General features: G+C 39.6%; 1 protein-coding gene and 1 pseudogene across 7 annotated transcripts in view; both read right to left on the bottom strand.

The window, feature by feature from the left end:
- bltp3b (bridge-like lipid transfer protein family member 3B) overlaps positions 1–25967 on the bottom strand; it is a 139518-nt gene that overhangs the window by 87201 nt on the left and 26350 nt on the right. For all 7 annotated transcript variants that reach the window (XM_059987496.1, XM_059987498.1, XM_059987499.1 and 4 more), the window contains exon 2: positions 14830–14992. In XM_059987496.1, coding sequence (XP_059843479.1) covers positions 14830–14992 — 163 coding nt within the window. The remainder of the gene's footprint in view (positions 1–14829; positions 14993–25967) is intronic.
- LOC132403486 (receptor expression-enhancing protein 4-like) lies at positions 4876–9229 on the bottom strand (annotated as a pseudogene).

The raw sequence follows: 25967 nt of genomic DNA, 5'->3' as shown, positions 1-25967 counted from the left end.
CAAAGAAATAATCCAGTCTTTTTAAACCAAGATTGTAAAATGAAACAGCAAATGTACATGAAGTGGGTATCATTATGCCAATTGAAAAGCACCAAGAATCTGGTGAGAAGGCAGAATACAACACTGCATGTGAAGAGCATTGATTCATACTTGTTCTATGGGTCCTGTACAGTTTGCAAACATTTTTCTGGATACAGGTTCAGTAAAGGCAGCCGCAAGATTAAAGAAAACAACAAAACATCTTGCTATGAATGAACTTTCAACGTTCAATAAAAGAATAGTAATTTCAAACTTTTGATTCAAACACTTTCTATGCCCTTTTCTGCAAAGCATGTCTTCTGCAAATTTTACATCTATAATTTTAACCCATTACTTAATTAAGAACACCATCAGATAGTGGAAAGCAGAAAAATGCAAATCAGTCATCCTGTATCTAAGAAAGAAATTGAGCTGCCGACATTTTGAGTAGATTTTTTTTCCCAAAAAAATCACTGCCCGTTTCAAATTTTCCTTGTGCTTTCAACCCTGCATATCTTAAAAGAAACAAATATTCATAAATATGCTCTCGAGCACTTGATTCACTGCCCTGTAGCTCTTCAAGTACATGTGGTGAGGATTTCAGACCATCATTCTTTCAGACATCAAGTCCCAGACCCAACCAGCCTCAATTTATTTTTCAGCTCCATTTTAATCCTTCTGTGAATTAGTTTAAACCTTGGCTTTTATTGCATCTTTGCTGAAGGAAAAGGATCCTTTCCCTTAGGTCCCTTGCAACACCTCAGTGATAGTCTTCCCTCTGTAATATCTGATCAAAGGAAACAACACAGTTGATGAAAACATCTGCCAACGCTGCAAGAACCTACGGAGGGTTGTGAATGCAGCCTAGTCCATCATACAAATCAGCCTTCCCTCCATGGACTCTGTCTGCATTTTTCATTGCCTCAGGAAACAGTCACCACAGTCAAAGTTCTTTGCTACCTGTCATGCTCACTTCACTGGTTGTGCATGAGATAAAAGCTCAAAAACATGTTCCACCTGACTTAAAGACAGCTTTTATCCAGTTGCTATTAGACTCTCATATGAACCTCTCATATCTAAAGGCAAACTTGATCTCCTAATTTACCCTGTCATGACCTTGCTCTTGTTTGTTTACCAGCATTACACTTTCTCTGCAGTTACACCACTATATTTTGGTCTTGCTTTGCTTTTTGCTACCTCGATGCATTTATGTAAAACATGGTTTGACTGGATGGCATACAAAGGTACTTCATTGTATCTCAGTACATGTGACTAGAATAAACCAATACCAATCCTCTCCTCATTCCCTCTAGTGCAATCTAGCCTTTCCTGTAATGCAGGGAACCAGAACTGACAAGTGAATAAACAAGCAATAAATACAGATCAAGTTTAACATCCAAGCTCTAATGTCCTATGTCTCCATAATAATGGAAATCACCCTGTATGCCTCTTTAACTAATATATTGGACTGCCATGTATCTTGACCTGTGGACATACATTCAGTAGGTCCACTTCTTGTCACAAATATTCTGATATCTTCCCATTTGGTCTATATTCCTGTCTTAAAACATATTATTAATCTAATAGGAATTAAATTCCATGTTTCCATTTTTCTGTCAAAAGTTTTCCATTTTGCAGTCAACCATATGGCCAATTTCAAATAGTACTTAAGTAGTTTAAGTAAATTGTCACTGGAATGATTAAATCAGTTTCTTTTGGTCAATGGTTTTCAGACCTGCATTTCTCATAATAAAAGATGCACAGACAATCAATATACTATCTCAGAGTTATCAATTTTAGGCTTCATCTCAACTTATATTAAGTGTAAGCAATTTCCAGAATGGGGAAGGAGTTGGATAGTGGGTCAGTTTCTGTTTGTACATTGCTGTTCCTCTCAGCTATGCATCTTTTTCAATCCAAAGTGCTCTTGTTGTTTCGTTTGTATCCACAGAAAACGCCAGTCACATCAAGTCCAGGTTGCTGTGGTAATTTTCTGAAGAACAGTGCTTTATTGTGTATGGTCCAACAAGTATATTACACTACTGTTACTTCACTGGAAAACAGTCTGATATTGTTTGTTTTCCCAGATCCTTTGATTTTGAAATGAAGAGGTATGTAAAGAGTTTACCATTTATAGAAATGTCTAATACAATTAAAAATAGCAGCCTTCATCAAATTACACTTTCATTAAATAACACTAAATAAGTCGATGATCTTTCTAATGACCACTGTCACAATTTCACTAAAATTAAGCCACAGTCCAAGAGAAGCTTGAGCCAGCAATAGAGCATGCACATTCTAAGTCCAATCATATTAGCAGCATTCCCACATGGGGCATTGCTAATTGACAGTTCAGGACCATACAAGCGGAAGTCATAATGGTGAATTTAATGGACACCTGCTTGTGACAACTGAGAAACTGAGAGGCTGGTCATGGCTGGAATCAACACCTGTCTCAGGATAAACCTGGACCTACTGCAATTTGCCTTTCGCCACAATAGGTCTACAAAAGCTGTGATCTCAATTGCTCTCCACACACCCTTGGTTCACAAACAATGCAAATACCTATGTCAAAGATGCAGTTTACTGACTATAGCTTAGCATTAAACATCATTCCTATAGTCTTAATTGAAAAACTACAGAACCTAGGCCTCTGTACCTCCCTCTGCAACTGGATCCTCGAATTCCTAATGGGAAAAACACCATCTGTGTGGATTAGAAATAACATCTTCATCTTGCTAACAATTAACACAGGCACTCCACAGGGATGTGTGCTTCCCCCATTGCTCTACTCCCTCTCTACACCCAGTGTGGCTACTCATAGTTCAAACAGCATCTATAAATTTATTGTTGGCATAATTTCAGATGCTGACAAAAGAGCATGCAGGAGCAAGATATACCAGCTAGTTGAGTGGTGTCACAGCAACAGTTTTGCACTTAACATCTGCAAGAGTAAAGAGCTGATTGTGGAATTCAGGAAGGGTAAGACGAGGGCACACAAACCAATCATCATAGAGGGATCAGATGTGGAGTGGGTGAGCAATTTCAAACTCCAAGGTGTCAATATCTCTGAGGACTTAAACTGGACACAGCATATTGGTGTAGCTATAGAGATGGCAAGGCAGCAGCTATATTTCATTCGGAATTTGGTTTATCAACTAAAACACTCAAAAACTTCTACAAATGTACTACGGAGAACATTCTGACTGGCTGCATCACCATGTTGTACAGGGGAGGGGGGCAGGGCAGAAATTACTGCACAAGATCAAAATAAGTTGCAGAAACATGTAAAATTATTCAGCCCTATCATGGGTACCAGCCTCCATAGTATCCAAGACAGCTTCCAGGACCAATGCCTTAGGAAGGAAGCGCCCATCATTAAAGATCCCCACCACCCAGAACTTGCCCTCTTCACACTGTTACCATTGGGAAGGAGGTACAGAAGCCTGAAGGCACACAAATTCAGGAACAGCTTCTTTCCCTCTGCCATCCAATTTCTAAATGGACATTGAACCCATGAACACTACCCCACAACTTAATTATTTCTGTTATTATGCATTATTTATTTTAACTTAACTATTTAATAGACATATATACTTAATGTAACTCAGACTTTTCTCTATATTTATCTGTCATGTATTTCATTGCACTGCTGCTGTAAAGTAAACAGATTTCACAACGTATGCCAGTGTTATTAAATCTGATTCTGATATAAACCTTACATGCAAAATACCACTGACTAAATTTGCTGCAACATTTAAGAAATAAAGAAAAATAAGGTTTATAGGGAGACTTTAAACAAGACTGGCAGCCAATTTTTACAACAACATTGAAAGAATTTTCAATCAATATTTATTTTAAAAAACTGAAAAATAAAATCTACCAGAGCCGAGAATATTCTGTCATGCAACCAAAACTGAAAGTTGCAATTTGTATTCTATCATAAAAATAAGCTTTTCAAACATGTTACATAGTATGATTAACTATACTATTAAAGTTTTGAACAAAATATGTAATTATCTACATGGGTTTCATTCACACCTATTTGCTCATTGCACATTCATATATTTCGTGAAAATGCAAGGACAAGTCTAATTTGACGTGTGCCTATCTAAACACAAAACCTTTACAAAGCTCCACTCTGAATACAGCAAAAATATTGCTTTAGGAAGGACATAAAGAAATCTAGCAAAGCACTCAACTTTCCACTAGGATCAGCTTGCCTCTTCCTCAGGATGCAGAACATCTAAAAATAATTACTGCTAGATACTCCACTTTAAACCAGGAAACCGGATTAACATCTGAAGGTCGGTAACATTTTCAACAAGACTTCAATAAACAAACAGTTACTATTACTTCCAGGGGAAAAAATCTAGGAGATAGTAAAGCAAAAGATAAATTAACTGAAAATAAAGATGAGGAGAAAAACTGATCCATTGATTCAGATATATTGTATTGTGCTTTTCCCTTCAGATTTGCTGCCACTGGCATGTTGATAACATTGTTCCACTCAAATGGTTATGCAAACAGAAAGTAAGTTACACTTAGATAGCATTTTCACATTCCTTTCAGCACATCTCAAAGTCTATCAAATGTTTCTGAAATGTCCACTGTGATGGAAGGAAGATTCAAGATTCAAGATTGTTCAATGTCATTTCCTATACACAAGTGTAAAGGAGAGTTAAATAATTATTACTCAAGATCTGATGCAGCATGAAAACCCACAAAAGATAAAGAACACAATAATAATAAAAACACAATAAATATAAATGTGTACAATAGTTAATATACATAGATTGACTGTATGCCCACAGAGTGATGCTAGGCTATACGTACATAAGGTAACTGACAGGAAATTATAAAGTAGTGGTGGAATTAGTGGGTGGAGGCATCGATCAGCCTTACTGTTTTGGGGAAAGTAACTGTTTTTGGTCTTGCCAGGATACTACATAGCCTACTACCTGATGGGAACAATCCATGAGCAGGGTGGGTAGGATCCTTCATGATGTTACTGGCCTTTTTCTGACACATTTCTTTATATACGTCTTTGATGGCGGGTAGGCTGGTGAAAATGACGAGTTGGCCAGTTTCAACTACCCATTGTAGAACCTTCCTGTCCATTACGGTGCAGCTTCCTTACCAGGAAGGTGAGGCAGTTTGTCAGGATGCTCTCTATGGCACATCTGTAAATGGACGCAAGTATGGATGTGTGAAGTCCAGCTCTCTTCACCCTCCTCAAAAAGTAGAGACTTTGGTGAGCTTTCTTTACTGTGTAGAATGTGTTCTGGGACGATGAGAGGTTCTGCGTGATGTACACTCCCACTAGTTAGTTTCCACTGCTGTGCTACCGATATAAAAGGGCACAAGGTACCGGAGCTGTAAGCGATTGGGCTTTAGAAAGCAGTTGTGACTTCCAAACATACAAACTGAATTTAAAAATTAGAAATATTTGAATAGAAATAAGATATAAATAAACTCAGATTGTCCATTTGAATCACAGATTAGCCCATCACGGCTGTTCTAAATGCTGACCTTTGAGTGACTGGCAGTCACAATACCTTTCTGCTCTTTCACTTAATTCTTATTAAGTATATGATACAAGAGTGTGACTCATTCCTCTTAAATAGAGTTTTCATCATTCAGTTTCTCCCCCTAGCATACTCCACATTCAACAGGTCATCCTTTGCAATATCCACTACCAAGATTCCATCACTAAACACCTTCTTCTTCAGAATCCATGCTGAAAAAGCCAATCCCTTCAATTCTCTGATCCATTCTTCCATCTCCATCAACCATTCTTGTTCTCCTATCCCTTGCAATTAATGATTTAATACCTGATGTCCTACCTCACTCCTTCCCACCATTCAGGAAGAAAACAGCCCTTGCAGGTGAAGTGATGAATCAACTGCACATCTTTCAGACTTGGTGTATTACATTTGATGGCCACTATGTAGGCTCCTTTGTGACCACTTCCATTCAGTATTCAAGAGTAACCTTGAGCTTCCATTTTCAATTTTTCATCCCACACTGAACTTCTTTGGAGCATCACATCTTCCATCCAGACAACTGTAGACTTCAGGGCTCAGTTTCAAATTCAACAACTTCAAATTATTTCCTTCATCTGTACCATAATTAGATAATTCTTCAGTAAAATTATTCATGTAATATTGATGTAATAAACACAAAATATTGGAAAAACTCAGCAGAATTCCTCCAACAGTTTATTGTGTATTTCTTAGATTTCCAGCATCAGCAGATTTTCTCTTGGTCATGAAATATTGACTGTTTCTTTTCTCCATTGACATACCCTGTTTCACTGTTTCTGTCATTCACACTTTTTTTTTAACCACAGACCTCTTCTTTCCTCACCAAATGCTGCCTGATCTGCAGTGTTTTTCCATTTTAAATATTTTAAATCTTCTCCCTGCCAATTTTGGCTGAACTTGTTGATATCCTTTTTCTTTTAAAAAAACATTACAAATACCTATTTAACACTACATATTTTTAAACATTTAAACTTTTATTTTTATACTTGAATGCTTGACCATTTATTAAAAAAAATTGTGAATATCCTTTGATTGGCCAACAAAGACAGGACCACCCAGTGACCAACCATTTTAAGTTTAATCCCCATTCTGATACACCAGTCCATGGCCTTCACTGCTGGCAAGATGAGGCCACCCTCAGGCTGTAGGAGCAACACCTCATATTTCATATGGCATGCACATCAATTTCTCAAACCTGGTAATTTTCCTCTGCTTTCCCCTTCTCTCTTCTTCCATTCTCCATTCTGGCAATCCTCTCACCTCTTCTCTTCTCCTTACCTGCTTATAACCTCCCTCTAGTCTGCCTCCATCTTCCCTTTCTCTTATGGTCCACTCTCCCCCTATCAGATTCCATCTTCTTAACCCCCTTTACCTTTCCCACCTCCCAGCTTCTCACATCATCCCAGTCCCCCACCCACCTAACTTCAGCTCACATAACTTCACCTATCACCTTCCAGCTTGCACTCCTTCCCCTCCCCACCTTCTTATTCTGGCTTCTCTTTCTTTCTAGCCCTAACAAAGAGTCTCAACCCAAATCGTCAAATGTTTATTCCTTTGCATAGGAATGCCTGACCTGCCAAGTTCCTCCAGCATTTTGTCTGTATTGTTCTAGATTTCCAGCAACTGCAGAATCTCTAGTGTTTATGATATACTTCTAGCTGAGTCAGTGGTACAAACACACTGTTTCTTTTTAAACTTTTCTTAGTTAGAGGCTCATTTGACCACCACACAAAATGTTCCTTACAATATGATACTTCCAAAATATATAATCGTCCTTCCAACAAATTCTGCAGGCACCCAATGAACAAATCTTACACTACTAAGACCATAAGACATTGGAGCAGAATTAGGCCATTTGGCCCATCAAGTCAGCTCCGTCACTTCATAATGGCTGATCCAATTTTCCTCTGTCCCAATTTCCTGCCTTCTCCCTGTATCCCTTCATGCCCTGACCAAACTAGAATCTACCAATCTCTGTTTTAAATATACATAAAGACTTGGTCTCCACAGCTACCTGTGGGAAAGAACTCCACAGATGCACCACTCACCGGCTAAAGAAATTCCTCCTCATCGAAAAGGACGCCCCTCTATCCAAAGGCTGTGTCCTCTGGTCTTAGATTCTCCCGCCATTGGAAACACCCTCTCACATCCATTCTGTCAAGGCCTTTCATCATTCAATAGGTTTCAATAATGTCACCCCCCATTCTTCTGAATTCCAGTGAATACAGGACCAGATTCATCAAACGCTCTTCTATGACAAGCTATTCAATCCTGGAATCATTCTCGTGAACCTGCTTTGAACCTTCTCTAGTTTCAGCATATTCTTTCGAAGATAAGGGGCCCAAAACAACTCACAATACTCCAAGAGAGGTCTCAACAGAGCTTTATAAAGTCTCAAAATTGCATCCTTGCTTTTATATTCCTCTTGAATGAATGCTAACATTGCCATCCTCACCACAGACTCAACCTGCAAATTAACCTTTAGGGAATCCTGCACAAAGACCCCTTTGTTTTTTGTATTTTCTCTTCATATAAGAAATAGTCAACCCTTTCATTTCTTCTACCCAAGTGCATGACCATACACTTCCTGACACTATATTCCATCCGCTATTTCTTTGCCCATTCTCTTAATCTGTCTACACCCTTCTGTAGCCGCTCCACTTCCTCAAAACAATTTGACCCTCCACCTACTTTCATATCATCTGCAAAATTTGCAGCAAAGCCATCAATTCCATCATCCAAATTATTAGGATAAAACATAAAAAGAATCAGTCCCAACAATGACCCCCTGTGGAACACCACTAGTCTCTCTTTATTCCCACTCTCTGCCTCCTGCCAATCAGCCACTGATTTATCCATGCTAGAGTCTTTCCTGTAATACTACGTGCTCATAGCTTGTTAAGCAGCCTCATATGGCACCTTGTCAAAGGCCTTCTGAAAATCCAAGTACACAACATCAACCAATGTCCTTTTGTCTATCCTATTTGTTATTTCTTCAAAGAATTCCAACAGATTTGTCAGATAAGATTTTCCCTTGAGGAAACCACACTGACTATGGCTCATTTTATCATGTGCCTCTAAGTATCCTGAGACCTCATCCATAATAATCAACTCCAATATCTTCCCAACTACTGAGGTCAGACTAACTGGCCTATAGTTTCTGATGTTTATAAAGAGTCAACATTAGACTGCACCATCTTCTTCTTTGACCCCAACTTTACTGGTTTTATCATTCCCACTTTGCCTTATCCTGTCTTTCTTGTCACTTGCCCTCATCTTATTGATTTGGAACTCAGCTGTTCACGGCGTATTGAACTCCTTTGGTTTTCTGCCTCCCCATCAGATTTGCAGTCATTTTCAAGTCACTCTCTGCATATTGGTGTTTTAGTGCAGTCTCTAGAGATCTCTCGGAATACTCTCCTATTCCTACCATGATGGGATCTCTTGCCATTTGCTCATCCTCAGGACAAAGAGGATCTCTGTAATGTGCTGGCTCATCGACAGGGATGGTTGTTAAATCCTGCATACTGAAACTCTTCAGGCATCCAGCAGGAGTTCCCTGACTCTTTGCAGCAGCACTGACGGCAGCAGTTGCAGCCATATTCAACCCCTTCCTGCCAAAATTTTACTATGGTTCCATAGATATGCTCTTTGGCTTGTATCATGTAAGAAAGGTCAAATATGATGGTAGAATATAGTATTAATGGTAAGACTCTTGGCAGTGTGGAGGATCAGAGGGATCTTGGGGTCCGAGTCCACAGGACACTCAAAGCAGCTGCACAGGTTGACTCTGTGGTTAAGAAGACGTATGCCTTCATTGGCCTTCATCAATCATGGGATTGAGTTTAGATGCTGAGAGATAACGTTACAACTACATAGGACCTTGGTCAGGCCCCATTTGGAGTACTGTGCTCACTAGGTTGCCTCACTACAGGAAGGATGTGGAAGCCATTGAAAGGGTGCAAAGGTGATTTACAAGGATGTTGCCTGGATTGAGGAGCATACCTTATGAAAACAGGTTGAATAAACTTGGCCTTTTCTCCTTGGAGCGATGGAGGATGAGAGATAACCTGATAGAGGTGTATAAGATGATGAGAGGCATTGATAGTGTGGATAGTCAGAGGCTTTTAAGAGTCTTTTGGATAGGTACATGGAGCTTAGAAAAATAGAGGGCTATGGGTAACCCTATTAATTTCTAGGGCAGGGACATGTTAGGCACAACTTTGTGGGCCGAGGGCCTGTATTGTGCCGTAGATTTTCTATAGTTTCCTTTCTTCTGCCTCTCTCCCTTCTTGAAGAGTGAAGTGACCTTTGCAATTTTCCAGTCTTCTGGAACCATTCCAGAATCTAGTGATTCTTGAAAGATCACTACAAATGTTTCCACAATCTTCTCAACCACCTCTTTCAGAACCTTGGGGTGTATACCAGGCGACTTATCTACTTTCAGAGCTTTCAGTTTCCCAAGAACCTTTTCACTAGTTACGGTCACTTCACACACTTCATGATCCCTGACACCTGGAAATTCCATCGTACTGCTAGTGTCTTTCACAGTGAAGACTGATACAAAATACTGACTCAGTTCATCCACCATTTCGTTGTCCCCCACAACTACCTCTCCAGCATCGTTTTCCAGTAGTCTGATAACCACTCTTTCTTTTACACTATGTATCCGAAAAAACTTTTGGTATCCTCTTTAATATTATTGGCTAGCTTGCTTTTGTATTCCATCTTTAGCTTCCTACTGAGTTTTTTTTAGTTGTCTTCTGTTAGCTTTTAAAAGCTTCCCACTAATTTTTGCTCTAATATATGCTCTCTCTTTAGTTTTTATGTTGGCTTTGGCTTTTCTTGTTAGCCACAGTTGTATCATCTTTCTTTTAGAATACTTCTTCCTCTTTGGGATGTATATATCCTGTGCCTTCCAATACTAAGGTCCACACTGAAGAAAATCTAATCCAATGTTTAATGAAACAGAATATGTTGCACATTCCCTTTAGTCATTGTCCTTACACAGGACATTCAACTCCAGCAACACCTTTTCTGAACGTGCCTGCACTTGAGGTATATTACGTGAATACAAAATGCTACCTATTGGAAATATCAGAGCCAAGACTATCAGCTTTAAGTTATATGTCCAACAGGTTTATTTTTGTCTTTCCAATGTGGCTCAAAGTTAAATAGTTGTGCAGCATTATCCAATACCTCAAGACTCAAAACAGATAAACTGATGTGTCCTTAAACAACCACATTGAACTGCTCCCCTAATTATACATTGTATATTTGCTTTGTTAAAAACATGTTCCAGCAGCTTACGAGATCATGTCTATCATAAACTAAATATAAATACTAGCTTTTGTTGCCTTTTCTCCATATCCAAGTCTACTGCAGAACTCTCATATTCAAAATGAAGTTCCAAACCTACAATATTTGCAAAAATATGCACTTTTTATCTTCACTTCTGTAAGACTTGGCTCTAAAACTAATTTCCAAGTTCTCAACCAGCTGAAATACTTCCCATCTAAGCCGTCACCTCCCTTTAACATCTGGATTACTCAGAAACACAGACAGCACTCCAAATGTTTACTAAGATGCAGGAGAACTTCTAGCTTCTTGTTCTCTCCAAATAGCAATGCAAACCAGTATTCTATTAAACATTTCTTAAAATTTCAGCTCCTATTCATTACATTTTCATGCTGTACTCCACCAAGTACACCTCCCCCTCCAAGTCTCTCTGCTTCTCCATTTCAGCTTTCCACTAATTAGAAAGTTCCTCCAATCTTTTTAAGGTAATCAAACATGAATCCCAGTTACTCACATTGATATCCATATACAAAGATAACTGACATTGAAATAGCACACACAAAATGCTGGTGGAACACAGCAGGCCAGGCAGCATCTATAAGGAGAAGCACTGTCGACGTTTCGGGCCGAGACCCTTCGTCAGGACTAACTGAAAGGAAACATAGTAAGAGATTTGAAAGTAGAGTGGGGAGGGGGAAACGCAAAATGATAGGAGAAGACCAGAGGGTTTGGATGAAGCTAAGAGCTGGAAAGGTGATTGGCCAAAGTGATACAGAGCTGGAGAAAGGCAAGGATCATGGGACGGGAGGCCTCGGGAGAAAGAAAGGAGGATGGGGGAGGAAAGCACCAGAGGGAGATGGAGAACAGGCAAACAACTAAATATGTCAGGGATGGGGTAAGCAGGGGAGGAGGGGCATTAACGGAAGTTAGAGAAGTCAATGTTCATGCCATCAGGTTGGAGGCTACCCAGGTATATAAGGTGTTGTTCCTCCAACCTGAGTTTGGATTCATTTTGACAGTAGAGGAGACCATGGATAGACATATCAGAATAGGAATGGGACGTGGAATTAAAATGTGTGGCCACTGGGAGATAGTTTATTTTTGGCTTTCTATTCCATCATGTTTCATCATGTTTCTATAGATATGGCCCTTGTAGCGAAAGGGATCAGGGGGTATGGAGAGAAAGCAGTAACAGGGTTCTGAGTTGGATGATCAGCCACGATCATACTGAATGGCAGTGCAGGCTTGAAGGGCCAAATAGCCTACTCCTACACTTATTTTCTATGTTTCTATCATCCAAGTTAATAAATATATGTACAGTTGAACTCTTACCAAAAATGTTTGTAAAATACCATTTCAGTACTGTTATTGCTACTTCCGGCTATTCAGTTAATTTTACAGCTGGATGAATAATTTGACATAATTTATAAACTTCATTTTTAGTTAATAATCATAAATTACTTAATTAAAACCCTATTCAATAAAATGTTGTTGTTTCACTCACTAGCATTAAAATTGCAAGTTGTACAGAATATTTAAGTAAACAGATCCCAAAACTTATAAAAAAGGAAAAATATTTGATTGGGAATTACAATGATCTCAATACACTCCAATAAAAAAGTTTTGAGATGTTTGTCACATTAAATGTTAATATTTTCTTGATCACTTACATTACTTACAATAATTTTGTTTAGATACTATCACATTTCTCTACTGCAAATGCAAAATGAATTATTCAGAAAGGAACAACTTGAGAATTTTTTCCATTAGCAGCCCACTTCCTCTCTTCCACCACAGTCTCCTCCCCAACAACTATAACTTCTGTTTTAACGAACCACTGTTAAGTTAAGTTGAAGAAAAAACTGTCATGACTTGACAGAAAAGAACTCAAAGAGCAAATTTCAATAATTGTATTAGTATGTTCATTTTGTTTTAGTTATGCTGTTAATTGTTTATTAGCTAAAAGTGCAACTTTATTGCATAATCACAAATGCCTCATCTTTTATGGACGATCATAGTCATCAATCTACAAGCAGGCCGACTTGTCTGCTCCAGCCGCTACTTCATTTGGACAAATCTTCTGTTTGTCTTACACAGCTCAGGTAGCATTTTTGAAGAGAAAAACTGTATTAACAATTTAGGTTTAAGACCCTATCAGAACTGGTACTTTCAGAAGACCCACTGTCAAAACCATCAGAAAAGCAGGAATTGTTTCTAGCATTTCTGGTTTAATTTCAGATATCCAGTACATACATTTTTTTGATTTTCTCCTTCACATTACAGTAGCATTTTGATAATTCACTATCTGACCATTTGGAAATCACAGTGATTGTGCTCATGTTTTACTGAGCCACAGTCCCCACACTCCCTTTCACATGCAGTCTCCTGTTGCCAAATGCTCTTGAAGCTTGCCTGATTCCATCTCCCACATCCCTTTTACACTCAGCTTGTTCACTGGAAAGTTTATTTTTCTATAACAGCTGAAAAGAAAGCAAATTAAAAGTGTGTTGGAGTATTAAAAAGGAATGATAGCCAACAGTGCAGAAAATCTATTAATTCTGCATCATTGTCACACTGTAAATGTTCCAGGTTACTCCAACACTATTCAATTTCAAGATCATGGTTACCCAGTGTTACCAGTCCACATTACAGAGGATCAGGGGTAGACTTTCCATATTATAGTTTTCCTTTTCTATCTTCAGTTTGCATAACTCATTCAAAGATAATGTAATTTATACTTGAAAATTCCATTACTCAAATTGAGATCCTAAAGTATTTTGCACTGCACAACAGTGTTATAAGATAGCCAAGCCCAGAAAATAAATCCATCTCCAAAGGAGTCTCTGTTCATTCAACTTCCTTGCCTTTGAGCACTCTAAATTTTAACCTAATTCATTTAGGCTATGGTCATCACAGACACATTGAAATATATATATATATATATATATATATATATATATATATATATATATATATATATATAAATATATATAAATTTACAAAATAAACTGATTGTTCTTCAGTTTCCCCAACCCCACAAAAGCAATTCTTAGCAAACAAATCAGATGACACAGGTGACAAATTGACATACAATTAAATGAAAATTAACTCTTTAACAATAAAATTATTAGTTGTACAACATCTTTAATTATCACTCATTAATACATCAAACAAATTATTTACATTTTATAAGCACTTGGTATTCAGGTTTTCAGAAAAATACAAATGTTATTGAGAAGAAATTCTGGGAAAGGAAAGAATTCAAAATGCAGTTATTTGTGTCAGTATTGCAAACTGCACCCAAAGCAAAAAAAACTCTTCTCCCTCAGAAATGATGCTTGACATTGTCAATAAAGACAAATATAACTTCATTAAGGCAATAAAATTGAATTGAAAATGTTGAGAACATTGTTTTGCAAATGTATAACAATTCCCAGAAAGTGATTTCACAAAATTCAATCCCCAAAGAGTAATACGTAAATCACTTAGTAGTACACTGGTTCAAATCAGTGTAAAATCACTGTATGCTGAATGTCCAAACACTGGAGGTTATAGACAGCCAATTCATCAAGTCATAATTGCCATTAAAATTAACCTTTACCCTCTATATTGATGCTAAAAATGCCAGAATTCCATTTCGTGGGAAAAAACAATACCCTAAAACACTCAGATAGACAGTGCACCATTCTTTATTTTTCTAGTTCATATTATTGTCATTAATAATACATGCTAAAAAGTTGTTAACATCTCCAAGTTCAATTGTTTATTCACACTGATAAAATTATCTTGTATTATTTCCACCTGCTTGGCTCAGTAATTGATTTCTGATCCTTTACACACAAACCATTTGATTCCACAAAACTGGCAGATTTAATGTTTTCACCTCAGGGAAGTGTTGCACATAACACACTTCAAAACCTTATGCCTTCAAAGTACAATTGATGTAGTTTAGTAATAAGTTTCTTACCCGAATTGCAGCCTTGTTACAGAACACTCTGGTGATTGCCAACCACGTTGGCAAATCCAGCATATTTTGCAATACCTCTTCATCGAGCTCCAAGTTCGTCAACTGACCTTCACCTTTCAAAGTACTCAAATTAATCTTATCTGGTGAAAGATTCTTGGTGAACCTTTAAGACAAGAAGAAAAATAGTTTTGTCAGGTATTGGTGATAAGGAAATTTAAAATCTATTCATTGAAATTTTATTGAAAGCCATGTTGGGGGGGGGCAGCAGAAAGAAAAACTTGTTGGTGTGTAGCTTTATTTCATCACAGTTCAAGTATTTTGTTTCCCACTGTTGCTCAATTAAAACATGTTAGAATCAGGTACCACCAAAGACTATATAATTTTATATACTATAATTTTATGCACTACCTACAGATAATAACTAAGGTAAATTCAAGACAATGGGCAAGATGTCAAAATGAAAATATGATTCATGAAAGAAACTAACAGAAAAACAATAGTGCATCTTTCTCATCTACTACAGTACTATTATCTTTAAGCAGCTAACAGTGCCAGTCTTGTGGGAAGAGCAGAGGAGTTGAAAGAATAATTCCACTTGGTTTTTGGAAAACTAAGAAAACTCCCCAGTGCCTCAAAACACTTTAGCTAAAAGATATTGCACCACACACAAAATGCTGGAGAGACTCAGCAAGTCAGAAAGCATCAATATTGATGTTTCAAACAGACCCATGCTTTGTATTTCCAGCATCTGCAGAACTTCTTGCATTTAGATATTGCACATTCCTTTCTTATTTACTTGGTAAACTGGCTTATTATTGCCATATGCAGTGAGGTACAGTGGAAAGCTCAACTTGCATTCTATCCCTATAGATTATTTCATTACAATAGCATGTTGAGATAGCACAAGGCAAAACAAAAGTGCAGAACAGTACTACAATCCAAGTAGTTAAGAGTACATCTTATTATACTAGGGAATCATTCAATAGACTTAAAACAGGGGGAGAGAAACTGTCCTTAGGGCCGATGGTACAAGCTTTCAGGACTTTGTATCCTCAGCCCAATAGCAGTCGGGAGAAGAGAGAACACCTAGGGTGGGTGGGATTTGATCAGGGAATGAAGTACATGACTTGGGACATCATGTTACAACAGTACAAGTTATTGGTTAGACTGCGCTTGAAGTACCATGTGAAACTATCACAGCAGGAAAGGGTGCAGAAAAATAATTCACAAAGATGTCACCAGGACTACAATGCTTGAGTTCAAGCAGGGGGTGGAACCTATTCCACCTGAAGACTGGGGGGGGAGGGGGCTAAAGGGTGATCTCAGAGTATGGAACTGAAAATACACATGGACTAAGATGTTAACTGTCCTGTGCTATCATCAGTGGGATCATTAGTTGATCTGCCACCTGTCTTCAGGAGTTTCGGCCCACTTATGATCAAGACTCCCTCGAGGTGGTGGGCCATCAGTGCTAAAGCACCACCTCCCACTGATGAGCTTAACAACTTGGCATCTGCCTCTATCAGAGTTGTTGGTTGCTTCCATCCAACAGATAGTCTACTCTTCAGGTATCTATGCAGCTACTGAAGAGTTTGCAAAAGATGGATACACTGTCCGACTATCTGCCCCTCTGGACGTACTTAGTCCACACCCATGATGATCCTGCCTCTGCTGCCTCAGCTACAGCCCTGCTGGTTGACTTGATCTCTCTTCTAGTAAAGCCAAGGTCACGTAGCCACTTTTAGAAAGTGAACGCAATAAAGCCACGGCATCCTACTTCGAATGGATAGCATGAGACCTTCCACCCTCTGATCTTAATACTGCATACTTGGTTTACTTGCGCTCATGGGCTTCATCGATGTTGTCTTCCCAGGGGACTGTGAGTTCACCAATAACCACTTCTCTACTGGTGTCAGACCAGACGATTATATCTGGACGCAATGTGGTGAAAACTATTTGCTCCAGGAAATTGCCTTTCCCATCCAGGTCGGCCTTGACACACCAATCATTGGCTGAAGAAAGTATGCTTGATCGTGGGCCTGCGCTGTACACCCTTGACTTAGAGCTTTCTTTCACAAATGATATGCAATGTTCTGTGCAGCATGGGGCATGAGATAAGTTGTGCTGCAGTACTCCCTGCTCAACCGCTTCTGTTACAACTTTGAGAACATTGTTAGGTCTCCAAGTGTACATGCCACTGTAAAGATTGACTCTGCATGCACTCAAAGTATGCTGAAGTGTTCCCTTCTCACCACAAGCAGCACAGCTGTCTGTCTTATCTTCATACCAGGTGCTGAGGTTGACAGGTGTTGGGAGCAGCTCATACATTGCTCTAGATAGAAAAGAAATGCGGAGCGGTTCCATCTGCCACAGGACATTCCAAGATAGATGTCATTGTTCAACACTTTCCCACCAGGTCCAAGCTCCTTGTTTGGTCAGGCCAGCTGCTTTAGCTAACCTCTTCTCCTCTTCTACCTCTCGTATTTCATGTGTTACAAGCCCATGACGCTCCTCACCTGTAGAAGATGACCACCACTTGTGGGTTGTCCATCCGAGTCCCTGGCGGCCCAGCTAAGTAGCCCCAACCGTCTCCTTGTGCTTCAATCTAGACTCTGCCTCATCAACTGCTGCCCGGGCTGACCACTTCCTGCCTGATCTCACATCCAGCTGGATGTTCTTGATGACAGAGTCTTTTGAGTCTCAAAACATCAAGAATGATCCTACCTTGGCTACCTTGACCTCTTCAACAAGGGATTGCACTGGGATGGTAAGCTTTGTCCGGCTACTGTGGATTGCAATATTAGTGAGGCTGCTCGGTACTCCAAGCCACTTCTTAACATACTTGTTGATCTTCCGTTCCATTGCCTCCACATGGGACATTACCACTTCATAGACAGTTAGTGGCCACATTATCCATGGCATCATTCCGTACTGCAAGCGGCACAACTTCAACTTGCCAGGCAAGCCACACTTGTCGACAGACATCAGACCTCTGCTGATCAGTTCTCCTGTCTCTTGAACCCTCTTGGTGTCTCTCAGTTCCTCTGTGTACCATCGCCCAAGGCTCTTAACTGGTTGGTCCTGAATGGATGGAATCTCCTCTCCACAAAGGGTGAAATGAAAGTCAACTAGTTTTCCTCTCCTAAGAACAAGGCTCCTTGACTTCTTGGTCTTGAACTTCATTCTTCCCCAATCCATTAGCTCCTTGAGTCTAGATAGTACACTTCCCACTGCCTCTGTGCTAGGACCCAAAGGGTGAGGTCATCCATGAATGCATGTATTGGTGGCAACTCCCCTCCACCATCAAGTGCAACACCTGGTCCCACTGATTTTGCAGCCCTCACAATGACCTCCATGGCTAACACAAAAAGGATAGGTGAAATCGCACATCTCATTGGGATACCAATGTCCAAGCTCTGCCACCTAGTTGTAAACTGCTGAGTGGAAAAACTCATCCAGAAATCGTTGTAGTACTGCAAAATGAAGTTCCTCACCTTAGCAGGAATCCATAGGAATTCCATTGCAAACTCAATCAAGACATGGGGAATGGAACCATACGCATTTGCAACATCAAGCCAAACTACAGCCAGATTTCTTCTCAACCTTTTCGACTCCTGGATGGCATGCCATGTCATACTACTATGTTCAAGGCATCCCAGGAAGCCTGGTATTCCTGCCTTCTGCACAGATGTATTTACCACTCCATTCTCTATCACAAATGAAGATATTCTTTCTGCTAGAATGCCAAACATAATCTTCTCCTCTACATTCAGGAGTGAAATTGGTCAGAACTGATTCAATGTAATAGAAATCTCTTCCTTCGGGATGTATACTCCTTCAGCCTCACTCCATGACAAAAGAACAACACCTTGTCTCCACACCACCTTTAAAAATCTCCACAAGTATTTCCTCAGCTCTTCACACTTCTTGAACACCTTACATGGCACTCCATTAGGTCCTGGCTCTGAACCTGACCTTGCCTTTTTGATGAACCGCTTGACTTCTGCAAGTTTGGGGTCTGACAGATCGAACTTCACTCCTGGCTCAGTAGGCTTCACAAGCCCAGAAATGTCAAGCAAAGGAGCCTTCCGCTGTTCGTTAGAGTAAGTGCTTGTCAGGTGATCCTCAAGTTCTTGTTGAGAGATGTTAAGCTGCCCGCTCTTATTTTGTTCAAACAATCTCTTTGTGAACTGGTGAGGGTTCTCAAAGAACGCCTTTCTTGCCTTCTCTCTCTTTTTACGTTGTGACTCTGCACGACGGAATGATGCTAACTTTATTCGAAACTGCTCTCGGAGATCTGCAAGCCCTGGCTTGTCACCCTCACTTGCTCCCTTCCACCTCTGTCTCAATGATCTAAGCTCTCTCCTCAACCTACTAATCTCCTTCTGGCACCTGCTTGGTTGCTGTGTAAGCTTTGCTTTCTTCAACTCAACTAAACCAAACCTGTACTTTCCAACATCTTAAATCATATCGCTCATCACTTCCAACTTTCTCTTTGATGTTCCCCTGAGAGTATATAAAACGATAAGGATAACAGATTGAGATGAAAGGTCACAGTCTTTTTCTAGGTAGGGGAGTTAAAAACTAGGGACAATAGATTTAATGTGAAAGGGGAAAGATTTATAAGAGATCAAACAGAATTGTTTTCCTGCATGAGTAGATTTGTTTGGAGCACTGCTACAAGAAGCAGCATCCATTAAAGACCTCCATCATCCAGGTCGTGTCCTTTTCTGCCATCGGGCAGGAGGTACAGCAGCCTCAAGTCCCACACAACCATGTTCAGAAATAGTTATACCCTAGGATAATCAGGCTTCAGAACTGACGTAGATAACTTCATTCACCACCACTCTGAATAGATTCTATGGCCTGCAGATTCACTTTCAAGGACTCTGAACTCGTATTCTCTGTATTATTCTTATATTTACACAGTGTCTTCTTTTGCATATTGGTGTTTGTCAGTCTTTGTTCATGTACAGTTTTTCATAAAATTCTATTTTATTTCTTCCTCCCCATAACTGCCTGCAAGAAAATGATTCTCAGGTAACGTACATATACTTTGATAATAAATTTAGATTGAACTTTGAAAATTTTTTAAAAAACTTATTGCTTCCTCGTCCATAGCTGACTTTAAAAAAGATGTCACAAAAAAGCTAAGTAATCATTTCATTTCTCTAGCATTTTCTTATTTAGTATTATTCCGCAGGCACACCCAAGGCTCACATCAATAGCCATGAATGAGTCATTAAAGGGCAGAGATTGTGAATACATTCAGTTGCAATCTGTCAATATTTCCAGATGGAGGGAAAGGAAAAAGGGATTGACCAGTCCAGATTTTGCATTCAAAAACCTGACTGCCCATTAAATTATACTCACCTATGTTCAAAGCAAATTTATTTTCAGCATCCATATATATCATCATATACAACTGAGATTCCTTTTCTCGTGGGCATTCACAGTAAATACAAGTAAAGCAACAGAATCAATTAGAAAACCACACCCAACAGGACAAACAACTAATATGCAAAAAAAAACTCACCGCAAGTACAAAGAGAAAAGAAAATAATAAATAAGCTATAAATATTGAGAACACAAGGAAGAGTCCACTGAAGTCCACTTCAGTGAGGACAGTTCAGTGATGGGGTGAGTGAAACAATGAAGTTCTCCCCTCTGGTTCAAGAGCCCGATGGTTGAGGGATATTAACTTGGAACCAAAAAAGGGGAAAGAGCTTAAAATATTTTTTTTGCATCTGTACTTACTCAGTAGACAGCCACAGAGTCCATAGAAGTGAGACAAAGCAGCATCAACTTGTTGGATCATATACAGAGTAAAGAGGAGAGGTGTTTGCTGTCCTGAGGCAAATCAGGGCAAATCCCCTGGGCTTGACAAGGGGCTTCCTCAGACCCTACGAGAGGCAAGTGCAGAAATTGTTGGAGCCCTAGCAGGTAGTTTAAATCATTCTTAGCGACAGGAAAGGATTGAAGAATAGCCAATGTTGTTCCACTGTTTAAAACAGGCTGTAAACATAAATCAGGAAATTGTAGGCTGATCCATCTGACACCAGTTGTGGGAAAGTAATTGAAAGGTATTCTAAGGGACCAGGTATACAAGGTATTTCCAGCATCTGCAGATTTTCTCTTGTTTCAGATATACAAGTACTTGGGTGGACATGGACTAATTGAGGATAGTCAGCATGGCTTTGTGTATGGTAGGTCATGTTTAACAAATATTATAGTTTTTCAAGTAAATTGGATAATTGGATTAGACAACAGCTTTGTTGTCTGTCATCTAATATCAACAATCTCAATGATAATGTGGTTAAAATGGATCAGCAAAATTACAATTGACATCAAGACTGGCAGTGTAGTGGACAGCGAGAAAGGCCATCATGGCTTGCTGAGGAATCTGGACCAGCTGGAAAAATGGACTGTAATTGGCAGATGGAACCTAATGAAGACAAGTGTGAGGTATTGCACTTTGGAAGGCCAACCAGAGTAGGTCTTACCCAGTGCACGGTAGGACACAGAGGAGTGTAGTAGAACAAAGAGTGTGGTAGAACTGTATGCAGTTTTGGTCACCTACCTACAGGAAAGATGTAAATAAGGTTGAAAGATTACAGAGAAAATTTATAAGCATGTTGCCAGATCTAGAGGACCTGAATTATAAGCTAAGATTGAATAAGTTAGGACTTTATTCCTTAGAACATAAAAGATGAGAGGATATTTGATAGAGCTATACAAAATTATGAGGGGTACAGACAGGGGAAATGAAAACAGTGAGGTTGAGTGGGCCTACAACTACAACAGGTCATGGGTTAAGGGTGAAAGGTGAGAAGTTTAGGGGGAACATGAGAGGAAACGTCTTCACTCAGAGGGTTGTGAAAGTGTGGAATGAGCTGACAGCACCAGTGGTGCTTACAAGCTCATTTTCAATGCTTAAGCAATGTTTGAATAGGTACATAGATAGTAGGGATATAGAGGGCTATGGTCCTGGTGTAGGTCAATGGACGTAGGCAGTTTAAATGGTTTCGGCATGGACTAGATGGGCTGAAGGACCTGTACTGTGCTGTACTTTTCTCTGACTCTAAGATGTCCTCCATGCTGTGGAGGCTAGTGCCTATGATGGAGCTGGCTGAGTTTGCTAAAGAATCAAAAAACAGAAAACAAAATAAAGGGAGGGAAAGAAAAACTGGATCAACATAAGAGAGACAAGGGCCAAAAATAAAAATAACTTAATAACCCTTGAGGAATTTGTTTGACACCAAATGAAAAATCAATGCAGAAATAAAAACAGAAAATACTGGTAAAGCAGGTCCAGACAACATAGTTGATGTAGACGTAGATGTAGATCCTACTAAGAATGTACTTATAGAGTAAGCCTCAACTTCTCACTGAACAACAGGATATTAATACCTTTCCTCTAGTTACAATGCAATCTTGCAGCAAGATCCCAACTTTGGCTGGCGCTGATCCACTCTTTGGATGAAATTTCTTTTCAGTTTATATTTTAATGATGGAAGCAGCGATAATCTTACTTGTTCTTTTCAATATTAGGGCTCTCTATAAATGCAATTTACTTACATAGATAGAATAAATAAATTTAAATTCGGCTAGACAGAAATTATGAAAGGCTCACTGTAAGAATAAACCTCATTTCCTCCATCACCCTCCCCCCCCCCAGAAATCCACATGTAATCACTCCCTCAGTAACAGGAGAAAAGAATGAAGGGTGCTAGATGAATGGGAACCTTGTATATTCTCCTTTGTAATCTCACCTGCAATGAATAAAGATTTGTCATAGCTATACTTCTGGATCTGAGTGGTGACTGGTCTTCAGATCCATTTATCTCACTGTTTTCTATTTATGGTCAATCGCTAGCAATCCCCTAACCCTATTAATACATTAACCACACCCAGCACATTTTCATCTGATGCAGAAACCTTTTAAGTGTTATCTTAACAAATGCTTTTCAGAAATCTAAACACATTTTCTCCACTGGTTTCTCTTTATCCATCCTGGTCTTTTACTTCTCAAAAGTACTCTATTCAGTCTTTAAAATGATATGCTGACTGTACCTATTCCAGTCAATGCAAACATTCTTATTGGAAACAAATAAACTATAATAATGAACATACAGCAACTCAAAGTCATAGAACATTATAGCGCAGAAACGGACCTTTCAGCACATCTAGTCTCTGCCAAATTATTAATCTGCCTCTTTTCATCAACTTGCACCTGGACCAAACACCTCCATACCCTACCATCCATCCAAATATACCTATCTAAATATCAATTAAATCTTGAAATTGCATATGAATCTTCCACTTCTACTGGCAGTTTGTTCCACACTCTCACCACCCTCTGAGTGAAGATGTTCCTCCTCATGTTCCCCTTTAAACACTTCAACTTTCATATTTAACCCATGACCTCTAGTTTCAATTTCATCCAGCCTCAGAAGAAAAAGCCTGCTTGCATTTACCACTCATAATACCTCTATAACACTCAATTTTAAAAGGGAACTCCCTTCCCTTCTGAGCCACAGAGCCAGACTTAATCCCAGAGACCTGACCGTTATGACTTCCCTGTGCAAACTCATTCCCCACCCCCACCCCCACATCCAACAGTATCTAAAGCAGTATACCTGTTGTTAAGGAGAATAGCCACAGAGGTATTCTGCGCTGGCTGTCTAGCCCCCTATCCCCTTTTCGCCTCCTGATGGTCACCCAGTTACATATGTCCTGAACATTTGATGTAACTATCTCCTCGTATGTCTTGTCAATCAACCCCTCAGCTTCATGAAAGATCCAGAGTTCATCCAGATCCATTTCCAATTCCTTAACACAGTCTGGAAGAAGCTGCAGCAGGATGCCCTTCAAACACGTGTAGTCATCAGGGATACTGGTAGTCTCTCTGTCTTACCAATTCTGCAAGAGGAGGATTCCACTATCCTCCCTAGCATCACCACTGCTCTAACTGTACAATAAAAAAGAAAGAAAATTTAAAAGAAAAGAAACCTAAAGCCTCCACCCCTTCTCACTGAAGCCTCTGTGAACCAAAGCCTCAACTCCCACTCCTAACACTGGCCCACTCACACAATGGCCTATCTGTTTAACCCAAACTTCTTTTTACTGGCCCTTGCCTGACTACACAAAATCCAACGTCTCCTCTGAAACTGTGATACATAGACTGCACAAGTCTAATTTTCTGCCGAATACCCCCACTGGCTTCTTTTCAACTCTCTCTCCAACGACACAATCCAATGTCTCCTCAGGAACTGCGATGCACAGAATGTTCTTCATTACAACTCAGCGAGATGCTTTTATCCCAACATTTTTCTTCACCTTTTAGATGGTTATAGATATAAATTCTAAATGGGATGTTACTTGGTTCACAAATTCCTTTTTTTTAAAAAAAAGAACTGGGAATACTCTTCTCATTTACCATTTTCCAATTCACAATATAGTTGGGATCTTCATACTTACAAACTGGCTTTAAAGTTTAAGACTGCGGTTTCTGGGGTATCTGAGGGAGCCTGGGGTCCGAGTCCATAGGACTCTCAAAGGTGTTGCACAGATGGACTCTGTGGACAAGAAAGCATATAGTGCATTGGCCTTCATCAATCACGGGATTGAGTTTAGGAGCCAAGAGGTAATGTTACAGCTATATAGGACCCTGGTCAGACCCCATTTGGAGTACAGTCGGCCCTCCTTATCCGCGGGTTCCACATACACGGATTCAACCAACTGCGGATCCCGAAAACCCAAAAGTTCTCTCTCCAGCACTCGCTGTTTGAGCATGTACAGACTATTTTTTTGTCATTATTCCCTAAACAATACAGTATAACAACTATTTACATAGTATTTAGGTGTTATAAGTAATCTTAGAGATGATCTAAAAGTACAGGCAGTCCCCAGGTTATGAACAAGTTCCATTCCTGAAGTCCGTCTTTAAGTCGGATTTGAAGACAGAACAGATACATCCAGTATTATTTAGCGTCAGTTAGTGAAACGTTTGTCTTGGTATATAGTATATATTTTACCTTTCTATGCATATAAAACACTTAAGAAACATATGTATTTCAATAATTAAACCACTGCGTTGCTTAGTAATAATTGTAGCTTTCATTGGGGCAGGGCCTTTCACATGCTCTATTAAAATTGTACCGATCGTTGACCGACTGTAGCCTAATGCTTTTCCAATGACCAATGGCGTTTCACCTGTTTCTGATCTACTTCCACTTTATTTTCAATAGTGATTGTGATTATTTTCGTGAACAGAAACACTGCGGATTCAGAACTGCGCCAGGTCCGAAAGTCCACCGCACTAAGACAGTTTAAATAAGGGACTCAAGCATCTGCATTTTTTGATATCCGCGGGAGGTCCTGGAACCAATCCCCAGCAGATAAGGAGGGCCGACTGTACTGCGCTCAGTTCTGATCGCCTCACTACAGGAAGGATGTGGAAACCAAAGAAAGGGTACAGTGAAGATTTACAAGGATGTTGCCTGGATTGGGGAGCATGCCTTATGAGAATAGGCTGAGAGAACTCAGCCTTTTCTCCTTGGAGCGAAGCAGGATGAGAGATGACCTGATAAAGGTGTACAAGATAATGAGAGACACTGATCGTGTGGATAATCAGAGGCTGTTTCCCAGGGCTGAAATGGCTAGCGTGAGAGGGCACAGATTTAATGTGCTTGAAAGTAGAAGAGATGTCAGGGTTAAGTTTTTTTTAAACACAGAGAGTGGTGCGTGTGTGGAATGGGCTGCCAATGACAGTGGTGGAGGCAGATACGACAGGGTCTTTTAAGAGACTCCTGGACAGGTACACGGAGCTCAGAAAAATAGAGGGCTATGGATAACCCTAGGTAATTTCTAAGGTGAGGACATGTTCTGCACACTTTGTGAGCCGAAGGGCCTGTATTGTGCTGTAGGTTTTCTATGTTTCTGAATCAAGAAACATGAGATCATATTTTATAATCCTTTTTACAAAATAGTACTCATTACATGAAATCACTGTTTGTTCCATGGATTAGGCCATTGACAAAAGTTGTCTGAAAGTCATTCCAGGAATATATGCTGCAGCTGACCATTGTCAGCTTTATTTTTCCAGCATCTGATGTCATCTGTGTTACAGTCACCAC

Source organism: Hypanus sabinus, chromosome 13 (genome assembly GCF_030144855.1).
Source record: "Hypanus sabinus isolate sHypSab1 chromosome 13, sHypSab1.hap1, whole genome shotgun sequence".
Classification (NCBI taxonomy): Eukaryota; Metazoa; Chordata; class Chondrichthyes; order Myliobatiformes; family Dasyatidae; genus Hypanus; species Hypanus sabinus.
Note: the sequence above shows the minus strand (reverse complement) of the source record. Positions and strands in the feature narration are given on the sequence as shown.